The following is a 16,174-nucleotide window of genomic DNA, read 5'->3' as shown; positions in this document are numbered from 1 at the left end:
AGTAAGACAAAGTCGACAAATTATAGTAGACGAATAGGAGGACATCATTATTAATATAGAGATGGGTGATAATCAGAATATTCGGCTACCTCTTGTAGTTGAAGAAGCTCTTGTTGCTTATACTATGTACGATTATGCCAAGCCCACTCTGACTGGCGCTGAATCGAGTATTGTGAGACCCACCATTATTGCAAATAATTTTGAACTAAAGCCGAACACTATTCACATGGTACAACAGGTTGTATAGTTTGATGGTTTGCTAGACGAAGATCCAAATACTCATTTGGCTAATTTCTTGGAAATCTGCGACACTTTTCAGATAAATGGCGCCACTGATGACGCCATTCATTATGGTTATTCCCTTTCTCGTTGAGGAACAAAGCTAAATAGTGGTAACTCTTTACCACGAGATTCTATCACTACAAGGGCTCAAATAACCGAGAAATTATTGCTAAATTTCTTCCCATCGGCTAAAACATTTAAGTTGAGGAATGACATCTCTACCTTTGTGCAGATCGATTTAAAGACTTTATATGATACACGGGAGAGATGCAAGGACTTATTGAGAAGGTGCCCTCATCATGGGTTATCTTTATGGCTACAAGTTCAAACCTTTTTATAACGGTTTGAATCCTTCAACTAGGTAGTTAATCGACGTAGTAGCCGGTGGAACACTTAACAATAAAACACCCGAAACGACTTATGAATTTATTGAAGAGATGGCACTGAATAATTATCAATGGCAAGTCATAAGGACAAAACCGATGAAAGCAACCGGTGTCTTTAATTTAGAGGAAGTCATCATGTTATCAAATCAGGTAAATGTACTTAATAAGAAAATTGATGGTTTATATATTTCTACACAGGTATATCTAGTGATGCAATCCAATACAAATGGAGATGGAATAAAAAATCCAGAATGTTTACCCTTCACCCTTAGAACAGGGAACGAACAAATCAATTATATGGGTAATAATTATAGGTCTCAAAATAACTCTTATAGTAATAAATATAATGCAGGTCAAAGAAACCATCGCAATTTCTCTTAGGATGGTCAAGGAAATAAGATAGCACAACCCCTTCCAGGATTCCAACAACCACCTTATCAGCAAGAGAAGAAGCCAAACCTTGAGGAGATGTTGACAAAGTTTATTTCAATGTCAGAAACACATTTTCAAAACACTGATACAACATTGAAAAATCAACAAGCATCGATTCAAGGGCTCGAGAACCAAATAGGTCAGCTTGCTAAGTCAATTTCAGAAAGACCACAAGGTAGCTACTTCATGCAATTACTGTTTGAGATGAATAAGGGTTAGTTGAATCTAAATAAGAACCAAGGCAAGAAATTATGGTGAATAACTATAAGGTTGAGGTAAGTCAGAAAAAACAAAAGCCGGTTGCCAATGAATATAAACCTCGAGTGCCATATCCTAACGTGACAAAGAGAGACCACACAAACGAACAATTTGGTAAATTTCTTAAACTCTTAAAAAAATTACATATCAACTTACCATTTGTTGAAGTTTTTTCGTAGATGCCCAATTATGTCAAATTTTTAAAGAAGCTGTTAGCGAAAAAATGGAATTTAGACGATTTGTTGACTATAGGGCTTAATGCAGTTTGCTTGGCCATCTTACAAAATAAACTACCGAACAAACTGAAAGATCCAAAGAGTTTTACTATTCATTGTTTAATTGGTAGTTTAAATATTGATAATGCTTTGGTTGATTTAGGGGCTAGTATTAATGTCATGCCCTATAAAATGTTTAAACAACTAGGTCTTGGAAAACCCAAAAAAACTAGGATTAGTATTCAATTAGCGGATAGAAACATTAGATATCTTAGGGGTGTTACAGAGGATGTGCTTGTAAAAATCGATATATTTATATTTCCTGTTAACTTTGTTGTATTAGACATGGATGAGGATAGTGAGATACCCTTAATCTTAAGTCACCCCTTTTTAACCACTGCCAGGACTATTATTGATGTTGGAACAAGTGAATTAGTACTTCGTGTAGGTGACAAAATGATTACTCTCCAAGCACGTGATTCTGTGAGAACATTTAGTGATCGAGATGATTTTAAATGTTATGTTAATGTTAGTGACTATGTGGCTCAACCTTCTTTGTAGGAAATTCCTCAAGAAAACATAATGGAGCCATGGTACAATCAAGGTGACGGAAATCGAACAACTTATGAAGAGAAAATGTTGCAAATCGATAAACTAGATGAATGGTGGATGCATGCTAAGGACATGATGAAGAGCCAAAGTGACGCCATGATAAGCACATGATGAGAACAAACAAAGTTAAGGTTAGGGAAAAAGTACTGCTGGACAAAACGACCGATGAATCTCCCAGTTGTAGCTTGAATCAAACAGACCAAACCCATTTACGGTATTGAACATCTTCTTATACGCCACAGTCGAGGTAACTCATTCTAAATTCGGCACATTTAAGGTAAACAGTACTCAACTTAAACCTTATTTTGGTAATAACATTGTTGACGAGAAAGAGGAGCTTCGGCTCTATGAACCACCATAACCGTGTGAATATAAGGTAAGTTGAGCTTAGACTCTAAAAAAAGCAGTTCTCGGGAGACAACCCGAGTTTTAACTTTTGCTAATCCTTTTAATTCCACTGCATGCTAATTTAAAATCTTAAATAAAAAAATAAAAAAATGTGTTTTTGACCCACACGGCTTGGATACATAGGCGTGTCCCAAGATGTGTGCACAAATAAGGGGATCAATAGTGAATCACACAACATGGTGACATGGTCATGTAACCCACACAGCTTGGAAACAAGGGCGTGTCTTTGGCCGTGTGAGTCTTGGGAAATTATTTTTTCCAAATTTTGAAGATAACATGGCCTGAAGACACGGCTGTGTGGCACACACGACCTGGACACACGGGTGTGTCCCAGACCGTGTACTAGAGTTATTTTTCAATTTTAATTTAAAGTCAGTGAGTTACACGAGAAAGAGACACAACTGGGACATACAAGCGTTTGTGAGACGGTATGCCCTACACGACCTCGCATATGGGTGTGGGAGAAGCGAAAAAAATTACACACGGTTTTGTAAAGATTAGGTTGGAATTTTGAGTCGCACACGGACGTGCGACACGGTCGTGTGGCCCAACACGGACCTCTACATGACCGTGTCACCCTTTAAAACCCTAATTCCCTCTTCTTTTTGTTTTTGTCTTCTTCTCTCCCAACCTATTCGTCGCTCGCCCAAAACTCCTCATCACCATTGTGGCCATTGTCCGAACGCCTCCTTCACCCATCGTCGCCCTAACCCTTTTCCCCTAACCCTAGCCCCCACGACCTCTCCACTTCTGACTGTCGCTCCCCGATTCCCTTCTTCTTTCCCCTTCACTTTCTTTATTCCTCTTCTATCTCTCATTTTTCCCCCTCGTCGAGCCACACACAAACCAGTTACCCCATTCCGACCCTCTCTTCTCTTTTGAACCGTGCCCTTCCCCTTTGTTGGAGCTCCACATTCTTGTCATTGATCCACGCTTGTCCTGCCGTGACCACCATCGTACCACTATCGGTCCTTCCCTTTTGCCCTATATTTTTATTATTTTCTTTAATTTATTTATTAATATGTTTATTTATTTTATTCTTATAATTAATTTTATTTTTTATTTTACCTTTGGTTTTATTATTACTTTTATTTTTAGTTTGGTAAAGTCTGTTTAAGTAATTATTTATTATTATTATTTTTGTACTATTATTTTTTGTTCAGAAATTTATTAGTTTCGTTTAATTATTTCAATCATATTCTTATTTTTAATACTGCTTATTCTTAATTGTTTAATATTACGTCATTTTTTTGGTATTCTTTTAGGATTATTGTTTACATTATTTTCGTTATCGATTTATTTTCTTTCGTCGACTTATCAATTTTGACTTTGATCATTGCATGAGTTATTAGATTGCCCTTACTATGTTGATTCGTCCATTTACTTCATGTGATATTGATATTTGGTCATTTCATTGAAGATTTTTCATGACAAACATTAGAGGGAAACCCAAGGTCGTCGTCCCCGTTTCAAAAAAGCGAAAGACCCCAGACACGACATCTTCGTCAGGCGCTTTCACCGATGCCCGCTATCTAATCTTATGATTTTCACAAGGTCCCCAGGAGGACTTATATCAGCATATTCGACAAAGGCCATTTGGATTAGGTCGATGTATTGATTGGGCCACTTTGGAGCAGGATCAGTTAGCTGATCAAGTTCGAGCCATCATTGTTACAACTCCTTGGGACCTATTCTTCTTCATCGTCGAGCCCAGCTATTTGGAGCTGACCTTAGAGTTTTGTTTGACATTTCTCTTACAACAGGTGATGTCGACCCATGACGAGCTGCGCACTATTACTTTCTGACGCGATGGTACGACGCGACATATGAGTGTTCCAAAGTTTGGAGCTACATTAAGACTCTACACTACAAAATTCATGAGTGCCGAGGGGTTTCTTTGATTATACCAGCACATCCACTACTCACCATCTCTTTATTGGGTAGGCCTCATGGCAAGTACGATGCCTTATGCCCAAGTCGATTGAAGGTGACTTCTCTTCCTCTAGCCTTGCGCTACATTCATGCCATCTTGGCTCACACATTGACCAGTAGGAGAGAGAGCACTGGAGTCGTCGGTACAACCGGCGCATATTTTTTGTGGAGCATGGCCACTGGGCACACATTTGATCTTTGCTTATTTCAACGCCCTAGCTATCCGCCATCAGACAGAGCACATTAAAAATGGTCCTATCTACTTAGGTCCTTACATGACTCGACTTGCATGTCACTTCGGTCTCCTCGACATATCGGAGCAGTCCTCTTCCTTTACACTAGTTGGACAGATGTCCCCGTAGGGATTATCCAGTATGAGTCACATGAGAATGACCGAGCGACTGCATGGAGTGGATCCTCCTCAATACCGATTATCTCATTCTGACCCTCAGAATGAGCATGCGGACTTCACCTATGATGTCCTTTTCCACTGTGAGGATTCACATCATTCTCCATCTTAGAGTCACCATCCTACTACATCTACTGCGACCTTAGCAGACCTCTCTGAGTGGTTCACTCACTTCAAGCAGCACTGCTTTCAAACGATTTGACAGTATTGATGCGACCTTGCAGCAAATCTGTTAGCACCTCTACATTTCCTCTTCAACGTCAGTGACTTACGATACCGATGCCTTTGACGATGAGGATCATTGATTTTATTTGTTTTATTTCTCTTTTTCTTTTTATGTTTATGTTTATTTTTATTTTTAGTTGTTTTATTTTTATTTTCTTAGACTTGTTTTTTTAATTATCTTTTGAACTATATTTTTATTTTTATGGTTGTTTCTAATCGAGTTTGTAACCTCTTAATCTTCTTTATTATTTATGTTTATTTTCTTATTAGTTTGCTCAGAATCTTGCACTACATTTAGATTTGCCTACAATTTCGCTTTTCACCATTCTGGTGATTTCATCCAATATTCAGGGCAGTTTCAGTTTTCTCCATCTCTTATGATATTCTGTTTATATTATGATTATATCTATTTCCACATTGAGGACAATGTACATCTTAAGTGCGGGGAGGTTATTTATATAATTATTAGAAAATCCTTGAATTATTTCTTGTGTTTAAGTAATTTTCTCATACTTCCATTAAAATGAATTTTTGTCGATTTGGGATTTTTGTTAATTTTTTTTGGATTAATTTGTAGATATTAGTGAATTGGTTGATTTAAAATTTAAAACATGAGAGAATCAAGCATGATAATTTATTTTCCAGAAATTAAAAAATTTTAGGTTGTTTCCTTAAATTGAAGTATTATCTTGAAGCTTGAGATTTGCAAGTTTGACATCAAAATCATAATTTTTTGTGAGATTTTGAGCCTTTAGAGCATAATTTTTCCTGTTCATTCTATTATTGGTTATGAGTGTGTCAACTTGATTTGTTATTCTAGAACTTGCTTTAATTATGCATGTCGAGACCACACCTTTGATTTGATTACTAAGTTGATAAAGACACTTAGGTTTTAACTCACTTATCCCATAAAAAGCCTCCCTTTTTAAATTAACCCTTAGTGAACCCCGTTGAGCCTAACATCCCTTTTCTTGATTAACTTGTGATTTTTACCCCATGACCTATTTTTTTCGTTGTGATTTTTTCTCGTTTTATTAACTCTTTTTTTGTCGAGATTTGATTTGGTTAATTGTCTAGCTATGTTCTTCTGTTTGATGTGCTGAATTATTTCTTATTGTTCTTAAAAAAAAGAAAAAAAGATCGAAAAAATATTAATTTTTAATTAGTTATTTGTTAATTGAGCTTGAACAATTAAATTCATATTTTGAGAAGAAGCTCATTTTTTTGTTCTTGAATAGTTCGTGATTGATGCACTTGTTTTTAATTCAAAATTTGTTTATTTTTTCTAGTTTGGTAATTTATCGACTCGATCACGACCATAACCAACTTTTTTTTTGTTTTTCTCCACACCCTTAACTTAAGCCCCATTACAACCTCTTAAAGATATTTTGATTGGTGTGTCATATCATCTTTTTTTATGGTGGAGATTTGATTTTCAAGCAAGCTTATGGTAATGACATTTCTTGTTCGACTGTTGAGTGCTTATTCTTGAACCTTAAACACTTTGAGTGATTTGAGTGAATCTTTAGTGAGGATGTAAATTCTTGTCGATTTTGAATTAAAGGTAATTACTTAGATAAGGGGAGATACCTGTGTTTTTGTGCTTTAAAAATTTTGACTTGGATTGTTTGAATATTTAGTGCCCTTTTAGTTGAATTGTTAATGCATGATTATTTGCGAATTATTTCGAAACATTATTGATGAGAGTTATAAGTTGAGAAAGATTAATTTTAATATTAGTTAAGGATTTTACTTGAGGACAAGCAAACGCTTAAGTACGGGGATATTTGATAAACTATAAAACTAACATATTTTAGTTTTATTCTTAATGCGTTTTTGGATGATTATTTATACAAGTTGGTGAATTTGATGCTCCTAATCCCTTTAATTCATTTTTTTATACTTAGGTGAGCATTTGGGAGCAAAAGAAGCAAAAATCAGAGAAAAAGAGTAAATTTCAAGAGCCACATGGGCTAGACACACGCTCATGTGATACACATGGGATGGACACATGCCCATGTGCCAGCCCATGCTGATTTCGCACCTTGCTTCCCAAACACATAGAAAAACACAATTTTTCGACTTTCTGAGCATTTTAAAATCTATAAATATCAAATAGAATAAGAGATATGGGGGCCATCAGAGAAGATCGAAGAAAACACTTATGGAACACCATTGGAGCCACTTCCAAAGTAGATTTCCATCAAGATCGAAGGCCTCCTTTTAATTTCTTCTGAAGTTTTTATAAGTTTCTTTGTTTCTTGTGATTTTTTTGACTTTGAAATGTTTTTATTCAGAATTATGAACTAATTCCTTAGATACCTAGGGAGGATGAAACATATGGTGAATTATATTATTTAATTTCTATTTTACATGATAAATACTTGATTCATGTTCTCAATTATGTGTGCTTATTTCTTTTTTTAATATTTTCGAGATATTAATTCATGTTTAATGTGCTTATTTCAGTGGAGCAAAAGTCCCTATTTAAGAGTAGGTCTAATATAATTGAGTGGAGTTGCATGCAATATTAGAAATAGGATGACATAAATCTACCGGATTAGAGTCAAATCTAATAAAGGAACCCATAGATCGAGTTAATACGACAATAGGGGTTTTAATTAGAAAGAGATTTCAATTAATCAACCTAGAGTCAATTGTTCTACTCTCGAAAAAGATATTAGCATAATTTAGGGATTTCTACGGATCAAGACACCAAGTGAATAAATCGTTTAAATCAAATTAATAATAATAGAAGGAGTCTAGGTGGATTATTTCCTGGGTATTGTCTCTCTCATTAGTTATCTTTCGATTATTTTCCTGATTCGTTCTTTATTGCGTTCTCAGTTAAATTAGTTTAGTAATTTTAGATTAAAACTCATCACTCCAAATTGTCGGCTAAATAATAAGAAAATAGTAGTTACTAATAATTTTAGTCCTCGTGGATACGATATCTCTACTCACCGTAGCTATACTATTGTTCAATAGGTGCGCTTGCCTTTACGACAATGCTTTGAACCAACTATTCCATTTGATTAAACAAACACATCTCGCACAATAATTTCAACACCAATCAATGCATAGTATCCAGGGAAATTATTATGATCATGTGTCTGTAACCTCTTTTCATGAATATTGTCAGAGCCAAGCCCTTGAGCTCCTAAAAGAAGTCACACTTCCACTTACAAAGGTAGATCCCATCAAGAGTGTTCTCGTAATTAGAACACTCTCAAATATTTATGTTATGGGTCTATTAAGAATATAATACTTTTATCATTTCCTTATCATTACAAGTACCTAACACTTTTTACCTTGGGATAATGTATTATATATTATTTTATAGTGCTAGCGGTCACATACTGATGATGTACTTTTTTCTCATTGGACTCAATAATTGACGTTATACCAAACATTGAGTTGAGTTTTCATCATTGGTGGCTCAAATATTATAGGCTTGTACCTCATCCCTAAATTTTAAATTTTTAACACAGCTATGTTAATTATCTATATCACATGGTGAAACTTTATATTTATTTGTGTCTTGAAAATTCACAAGACTAACATCTCCACCATGTTCAATTACCCATTCTTTCGTAAAAGAATGCTATCAATGATATCCTTTCTTCTATTGTCAAATTACAGTGATCACTTTATCTTTTCTTATCATGAAAATTTCATATTTGGCTACTTTATTTATGTTTGTAATATCCAAGAAATTAATTTCACAATCACCAAATATATGAAACCATGCATCATGTCTTTTTCACCAAGTTGTTGTAAAGAGGCCTCGAATCCCTTGGTGAAACTAGACAACATATTTGCTATTTGTCATAGCTTCTTTTCAAAGTCAATACATGACTTTAAAACTTTTTGTATTTATAGTCAAATAACATTATTTTTCTTAACACACCATATATATATATAAGGGTGTAACATATTAAATTACCATAAATTGTCCAATCAAGTGAATATAAAATCACACATTTACTCACCCTTCACCATAGACATTATCAATTATGTTTTACTGTGATCAAAGTCATATCTATCACATAAATTAGTCAAATAGCATTCATATTATTATTTCCATACTCACGAGATTTTTGATTCACGGCTTCCAAAGTAAATTTCAAAATTTACTAAATCTCAAAATTTTAAAGAACTACAAGATTGTAGATCATATCCAAGCCATATATAAAAAATGACATGCACCATTGTAAATATGCACAGTATGGTCTCGATTTCAAATATATGATTATCATGTTATATATTCTCATTAGAAGATTTCATACCAGAATAGTAATCTTATTTTATAAGTCAATGTTTTCCACTATTCTACATTGACTAGAAAAATATGCTTATGACTTATTTAATTTCTAGTTAAAACCACTTCTAGTCCAAACTTTATAACATAGAATAAGAAAAATGTGCAATCATATATAAAATTAATTTAATTTAAGGTTATTTATAAAAACAACAACCAAATTATTTATATTATATGATAATCTACAAACTTTCATTTTTAGCAATGAAACTGATGTCTCATCAATAACATCCAAACGATAGTTATTAATATCATGATTTAAATAAATAAATAACTTCATATCTCAAATTAAATATATGCCATAAAAAAGAAAGAATGCTTTTGTACTAAAAATTTCACTGACAAATTGGATGGAACAAATTAAATTTCAATTCTCCAAATTTATTGTCTATTTATAATGCACCAATAGGTGCCTAAATGACTCTTTAAAACGATATCACTTTTCAAGTTGCACTTTTTTTTATTCCAGGAAATCATTTCAACCCAACATTTTGAAAGTAATCATTGGATTCAATAACACAACTTTTTGGTTTGGGAAAGCTCTCTCAATTTGGTCATAATGCTTCTATTGGATAGAAGATTGTTCAACTAATATTAGAATAACGTCATCACCATTCAAACTAAAAGTATTATTTCGATCCATTAATAGATCTTTTCCCAACCGTGCATTTTCATTCCATCCATCTTTCTTCTTTCTAGCATGATATATAATATATATTATATAATTTTATGCCAATAATAATCATGCATCTTAAAAGGTCATGCATACAATGAACTAGCATTTGATTATTTTTTTCAAGTAATTGATGCAAGAGACAACCACATCTTTTGCATAATGAAATTCAATAAACACATAACAATTGAAATCTAAATCACGCAATAAGAGTAAAACAATAAATTTGATATACCTTTTCTTGCGATAAAGATTTCTTCTAAATCAAAATTTCACAAAATCACTGACCTTGATGCAATCACAATTGCCAATATCCATCCTTATAGTACCATATTTGTAGTGGCATGTGAATGCGCGGTGAACAGACAAGCCTTTTTTAATTTATCATAAATTGCAAAATTAAAACCTTAAAATTGTTGGTGTGGGGACAAAAAATAAATTTATGAGAAATTAACGAAAGCTTTAAAAGTGGGAATAAAAATGAATATATGATAAATTAACGAAGGCTTCAATTTAAGGTTCTATTCACCCTACCTATATTATGACGTGCAAAAGATTTACTGGTAAATGAACCTCGAGGATACAATAAGCCCAATTGCTGTTTACGTTTTGCACTAATAGAAATAGTCTACTAAACACAGAGTGGAGCATAGCAAGGATATTAATTTCTATAAAGAATTTCAGCAATAATTCTGTATAGAAAAATCTAGGAATATAAAATATGATGGAAGAATAGAAAGAAACTTTGTTTCTATGTTTTTTGGTGTATCATACAAATGAAATTTCACTCCTATTTATAAGATGCTTCGTGTCTCTTCATAGGGACATAACTACCCAATTGGATAGTCGTATATTTTGCAATAAACACAATTATTCAAGGAAATATCTATTGAATAATTATGATTATTTGTTAATAATCAAGTGACATAACTTTTAGATTTAAGAGACATAATTCATCACTGGAAATAGTGAAAACTTTTGTTTAATAATCATGTGACATGAGTTTTAGCTACTTATAACTTTTCATTTGAAACTATTGCAACACTATATATATTTTGAAAATGTTCCAACACCAAGGAAAACAAACCGAAGCAAACATAGTAAGAGTAATTGAAACACAGTGAGTTAACTGCAGAATTTCATGTTTAGAGCGACTAAAATTTGTATATGTTTCTAATCATAATAATAAGTGTTATAACATGCGATGGATACATGGCGCCAGAATATGTATTAGATGGACTTTTCTCAGTAAAATCTAATGTTTTTAGCTTTGGCATAATGATGCACGTAGCGGAAAAAAGAAACATGAGATTCTATCAGGTGGAAGATGATGCCCCAAGCCTAGTTGGTTATGTAAGTAGAGATTATTTAAAAAAGTACCTAGTTTCCTTATCCCTATGTCACTGCCAAAGCATTGCAATTTTGATTATTTTGTTTTAGGGATGGAGACTGTGGAAAGAAGGCAGGGCATACGAGAGAGTAGGGTCAAGTTGTAATGGAACCGAATTTATGACGTGTGTCAATGTTGGGCTATATTATGCATGCAGGAAGATCTCAGTGAGCGATCCAACATGGGAGATGTTGTTTTAATACTTGGTGGTATCCAAGGTTCAACGCTTCCCATACCTAAACAACCAGCCTACCTTACGAGGAGACCCCTTTCTGTCGCAGCTTCGTCATATAGTAATGCAGAAATTAATACTGAAATTACTTCTTTTATCAAAAAAGGTCGATAGTTTGTGAAGGCTCTTGTATTGTTTTCTTTTTCAGGGCCTAACTCTTTTAAAAATTAAGATAAAATTTCTCCCCAAGCCTATTTTCTAATCTCACATTCTTGTTCGAACCATTTAAAATAATAGACGAGGGTTTAGGCTAGAGAAATAAGCCAACCTTTGGATAAGTTTGTTGTATATTTTCAGTGAGATACTTCCCAATTGGATTTGGACATCTTCTTCGAAGAAGATGAAATGAGCTCATACGTTTTCGTATTGTTGCAAAATAAGCGTGAGTTTAAGAGGCATTGAAATTTGTTATTCAAGATAATCTCTTATGCTTATGATAAATATAGGTAGCTTTCACTTAACGAATAAGATGAATGAGAGAGAAAAGGCCCTTAAGGGTAAATTGCCTACGAATTCCTTCAATCCAAAGGTTTCTCATCATTTGTTCCTGTTTGTAGAGAGGCTTCACATAATGGGCTGGTTTGTATTAGGCTAGTGTTATTTTCTGAAAAATAAACATAGATAGAAATTGTTCAAGTGAAATGACTTGATTGATTTTTTTTTTTTGGTATTGGTTCAACAATTTGATAAATTAATAAAACTTTTCAATTTAGAATTGATTGGGGGTGAGAAAGTTAGGGAAATTTTTAAGTTTTTGATGGAAGGAAAAAAGTAAAGAGGGAAAATAAAATAAAGTAACAAAAACAAAAAGATAAAGAGGCACATGAGGACGTCATATGGTGGCGCGCGATTACCCAGCGTTGTCATGCCAGCAAAAATTTAATATTGTTAGTCTCATGTACTAATATAGTGGACGAAAAGAAAATTTGGATACCAATTTGAAAAAAAAACCATAAATACTAATCTAAAAAAAGTAGATAAGTTTGAATACAAATTTTATATTTAACCCAAAATAAAATTCATAAACAATTTAAAATTTTGAGCCAACTTTTGAGGATGTGTGGTGGTATTAAAAAATATTGTATTAAATAGAAAAAAAAACTCTAACGAAATATTAATTGAGTATTGTAGTACCCTATTGTTATGTATGAGTAATAAAAGGGTGGAAACAACATAAGACGATGTTAGAATCCAGCAGTTTTGAGCTGGTCTTCAAGCATCTCTTCCAGCAATAATCGGGACTCTTCCATCAACCCAGGGCTTAATCTGAACATCAACACACAAAATTCCATTTCACTGAGAGCCCCATCGCCGTCGAGATCACCTTCCCTTACCATGCTCGCCAGCTCATCGTCTCTCAAATCTTGCAACCCCAGCACGGTAGCGTTCCTCTTCAAGCTCGCCGCAGTGATCACCCCTGTCTCCTCGTCCATCAACAGCTTGAACCCATTACACAACTCCCTCATCAGCCCGTCTCCCCCCAGCTTCTCCGCCATCGCCGGCAATAAGTCCTCAAAATCTGGAGCCGTTTTACCAATCCCTGCCATCGAATCCTAATAACAATATACGATGTTTTTCAAAGAAATTTAAAAGTTTGTATGAATGTTGAGATGCACTGGGGAATTTATAAATAGGAGGGAGAAGATGGATGAGGTAAGGAGGTTTTTTCTTGGAAAGGAGGGGGTCATGTTTTCCCTATGTATGACAGCAAAGGAACAAGAAATCTTTATGGCGGATCAGCTGATTCTTGTAGAGCTGGAAAATACAGCCCCTGTTTCGGAGAAGCTGTTGCCCCCGCTTTTTCTTTTTTTATTAATGTTTGCCTTCTCTGCTTTTGACTTGGAGACACAATTACCCAACTTATATTTTTTATTTTATTAAATTCAAATTTATTTTATTATAAGGTTATTTTTTAATCACATGACTATTAAGTATAAGTTTTTTCTCTTCAAAATATGGTTTAACCAAAAAAATAAAAAAAATATTAATAATTAGACTTAAATTTTGAAATATAAAAAAATAGAAACTAAATTTTAACACATTTTTTAATCGAAATATGTCTATATTTTTTTATTACTGACTTACTATTATAAATATTAAACTAGTCATTAATTAACTTGTCACATATAATTTATTGAAACGGGATTTGGAGTATCTAAAACGTCACCTTTACTATTAAACCAAAACTTGATTTGATGAACAGTGATAATCCATCACTACCACTTGATTCTATTTTTGAAATTGTTGTATGTTATGCGATTATTTTGTTTAATTAAGAAAATATCTTATAAAAAATTGAATTTAAATATTAAAAAAATAATTGTAAAAAATTATGAGGTTGAATAGTAAGATTCAACAGGAGAAGCTAAAAAATAATTTGGTTACAACTTATCATGTAAAATTATTGCTATTGCAGACCAAATAAATTTAGCAGTCGGTGGCTTCCTTTCCTTGACAAAATTGGGTGTTTTGTGAAATTTCATGGGCAATTTAAGGACTTTCTTCTTCTGAATAATTTGCGAGATCTTTCTTTTGGACAATGTATCAAAAATCATGAGAATCTTTCTTTTTTCCTTGCAAATTGCCTTTGTAATAATAGGGTAAATGGTTACTCAATTATTTCTGCTTTCCTGACTAACTAGTATAATAACGCATTTAGTCATCACTACTTACACATTTATTCAATTTGGTCCTAATTCTAAATAATTTAATAAATTTAACTCTTCGCATTTATAAATTCTATCAATTTGATCCTTACACTTTCTAGCCAAAGCTTTCAGAAAGCTTTGACAACAAAGGCATTCTAAAACCCCAAAAAGAAAAAAAAAAGAACTTCTCCAACCGTGCAAATATAACATACTTTACGAGTTTTATTGAGAATTGAACTATACATGAATTTTAGTTTCTGGGTCATTTAAATTTCTACTTTTTCTTGTATTTAACGGTTACCCAATTTAATCCTTACCTCAAAAATAGGTTCTTTGCTGCTAGAAGAACTAAAAAAAATAGAATTTTTGGTTATTAATTGATTTTATTTTGTCTACCAGATCATTCATAAAGAAGAATTGCAACTTTGATGTTAATTATTCTGGATTTTATTAAATTAATTAGTACCTATTGCTAGATTTTATTAAGTTTTTTTTCTTTTTGGGGTTTTACAAATTTATAGATGTGGAATGTCTCAAATCTAAAAGCTGAAAGCTTCAGTTAGGAACTTTGAGGATCAAATTAATAGAATTTGTAAATGTGAAGAGTTAAATTATTGAATTATTTAGAATTAGGATCAACTTGATAGAATATGCAAGTATTACGGGCTAAATATGTTATTATACCAATTAAAAAATATTATGTCACTATTTCTATTATCAATTTAACAACGAGTGATTAAAATAAGAATGAATACAAAATTTTGAGAATCTAAACTAAAAAATTTCAAAGTTGAGTGAGTAAAACAACAACAAATACTTAGTTCCACTAAAAATATCCAATTCCTTAGCACATCAAGAATGCATGTGAACAATTTAATATTCTTTATTTTCGTCAAATAGAGATGAAGAGAGAATATATATATATATATATAAAACAGTAGATGTATGAACATAAATTTAAAATTGGAATATAAAATATAAAGGTTATGGAGAGCTTGTCTTTCCTTATCCATACCCAACTTTCCTTTGAGCATCCCTTCATATTCCTTTCCTTATTCTATTTTCTTTCCCGAGAAGGAACTAAGCAGGCCACTAGGTTTGAAACAAAATTTGGTAGTCCTAGTCCATGTATTTGAGCGCTGTCCAGGTATAAACACACTCATAACATAAAACCTATAACTTGCCATGTAAGTAACATAATAATTCCCAAAGCAGCACTTGATGTATAAATATTAAAGTCAGAATCGAATGCTTTCACATTTCCCATAATTGAGGAAGTACTATCGAAGCTTATGTGAAGACGTAATAACATTCAATTTTTTTATTAAAGGTTTAGGCAAGCGAATGATGATTCTTCTTCGAGGAAGGAAGAGCCCGTGACAAGAAAAATTGGCTTTCAAATGTACGAAATTGTATCATCAATACTCAACCCATGTAAGCTAATTTATACCTATATTCAACATATGCGATTGAATTTTAAAACACAGCATTCATTGAGTATAATTTGTTTAAAGGGTTAAGATGGTAGCAGAGAATCTTTATATTGTCCAATTTGCAAATTTAGAAGTTAGAGATTGGGTTTTGGAGCATGGACCATGGCTTCATAGAGATGGATTATTAGATGTTGAACTAACCAGATGGATAGAAGGAGGAAATGGAAGTTTGAAATACTCTGATAATATGAATTCTGATGCACTTGATTGAATGAATAATGAAACCTTTATATAGGCTGAATTACAACTGAAAAATCA

General features: G+C 33.0%; 1 protein-coding gene and 1 non-coding gene across 2 annotated transcripts; both read right to left on the bottom strand.

Moving 5' to 3' along the window:
• Window positions 1-481: 481 nt before the first annotated feature.
• Window positions 482-588, bottom strand: LOC121225893 (small nucleolar RNA R71). The gene has a single exon (XR_005923796.1). It is a non-coding gene; the product is annotated as a small nucleolar RNA R71 (small nucleolar RNA).
• Window positions 589-12,755: 12,167 nt separating this feature from the next.
• On the bottom strand, window positions 12,756-13,599 carry LOC107918773 (calcium-binding protein KRP1). The gene has a single exon (XM_016848356.2). It carries the CDS (start codon window positions 13,320-13,322, stop codon window positions 12,960-12,962), a length of 363 nt encoding a protein of 120 aa, XP_016703845.1. The 5' UTR covers window positions 13,323-13,599; the 3' UTR covers window positions 12,756-12,959.
• Between the last annotated feature and the right edge of the window lie 2,575 nt (window positions 13,600-16,174).

Source organism: Gossypium hirsutum, chromosome D13 (assembly GCF_007990345.1).
Source record: "Gossypium hirsutum isolate 1008001.06 chromosome D13, Gossypium_hirsutum_v2.1, whole genome shotgun sequence".
Lineage (NCBI taxonomy): Eukaryota > Viridiplantae > Streptophyta > Magnoliopsida > Malvales > Malvaceae > Gossypium > Gossypium hirsutum.
This window is presented reverse-complemented; position numbering and strand designations above follow the sequence as displayed.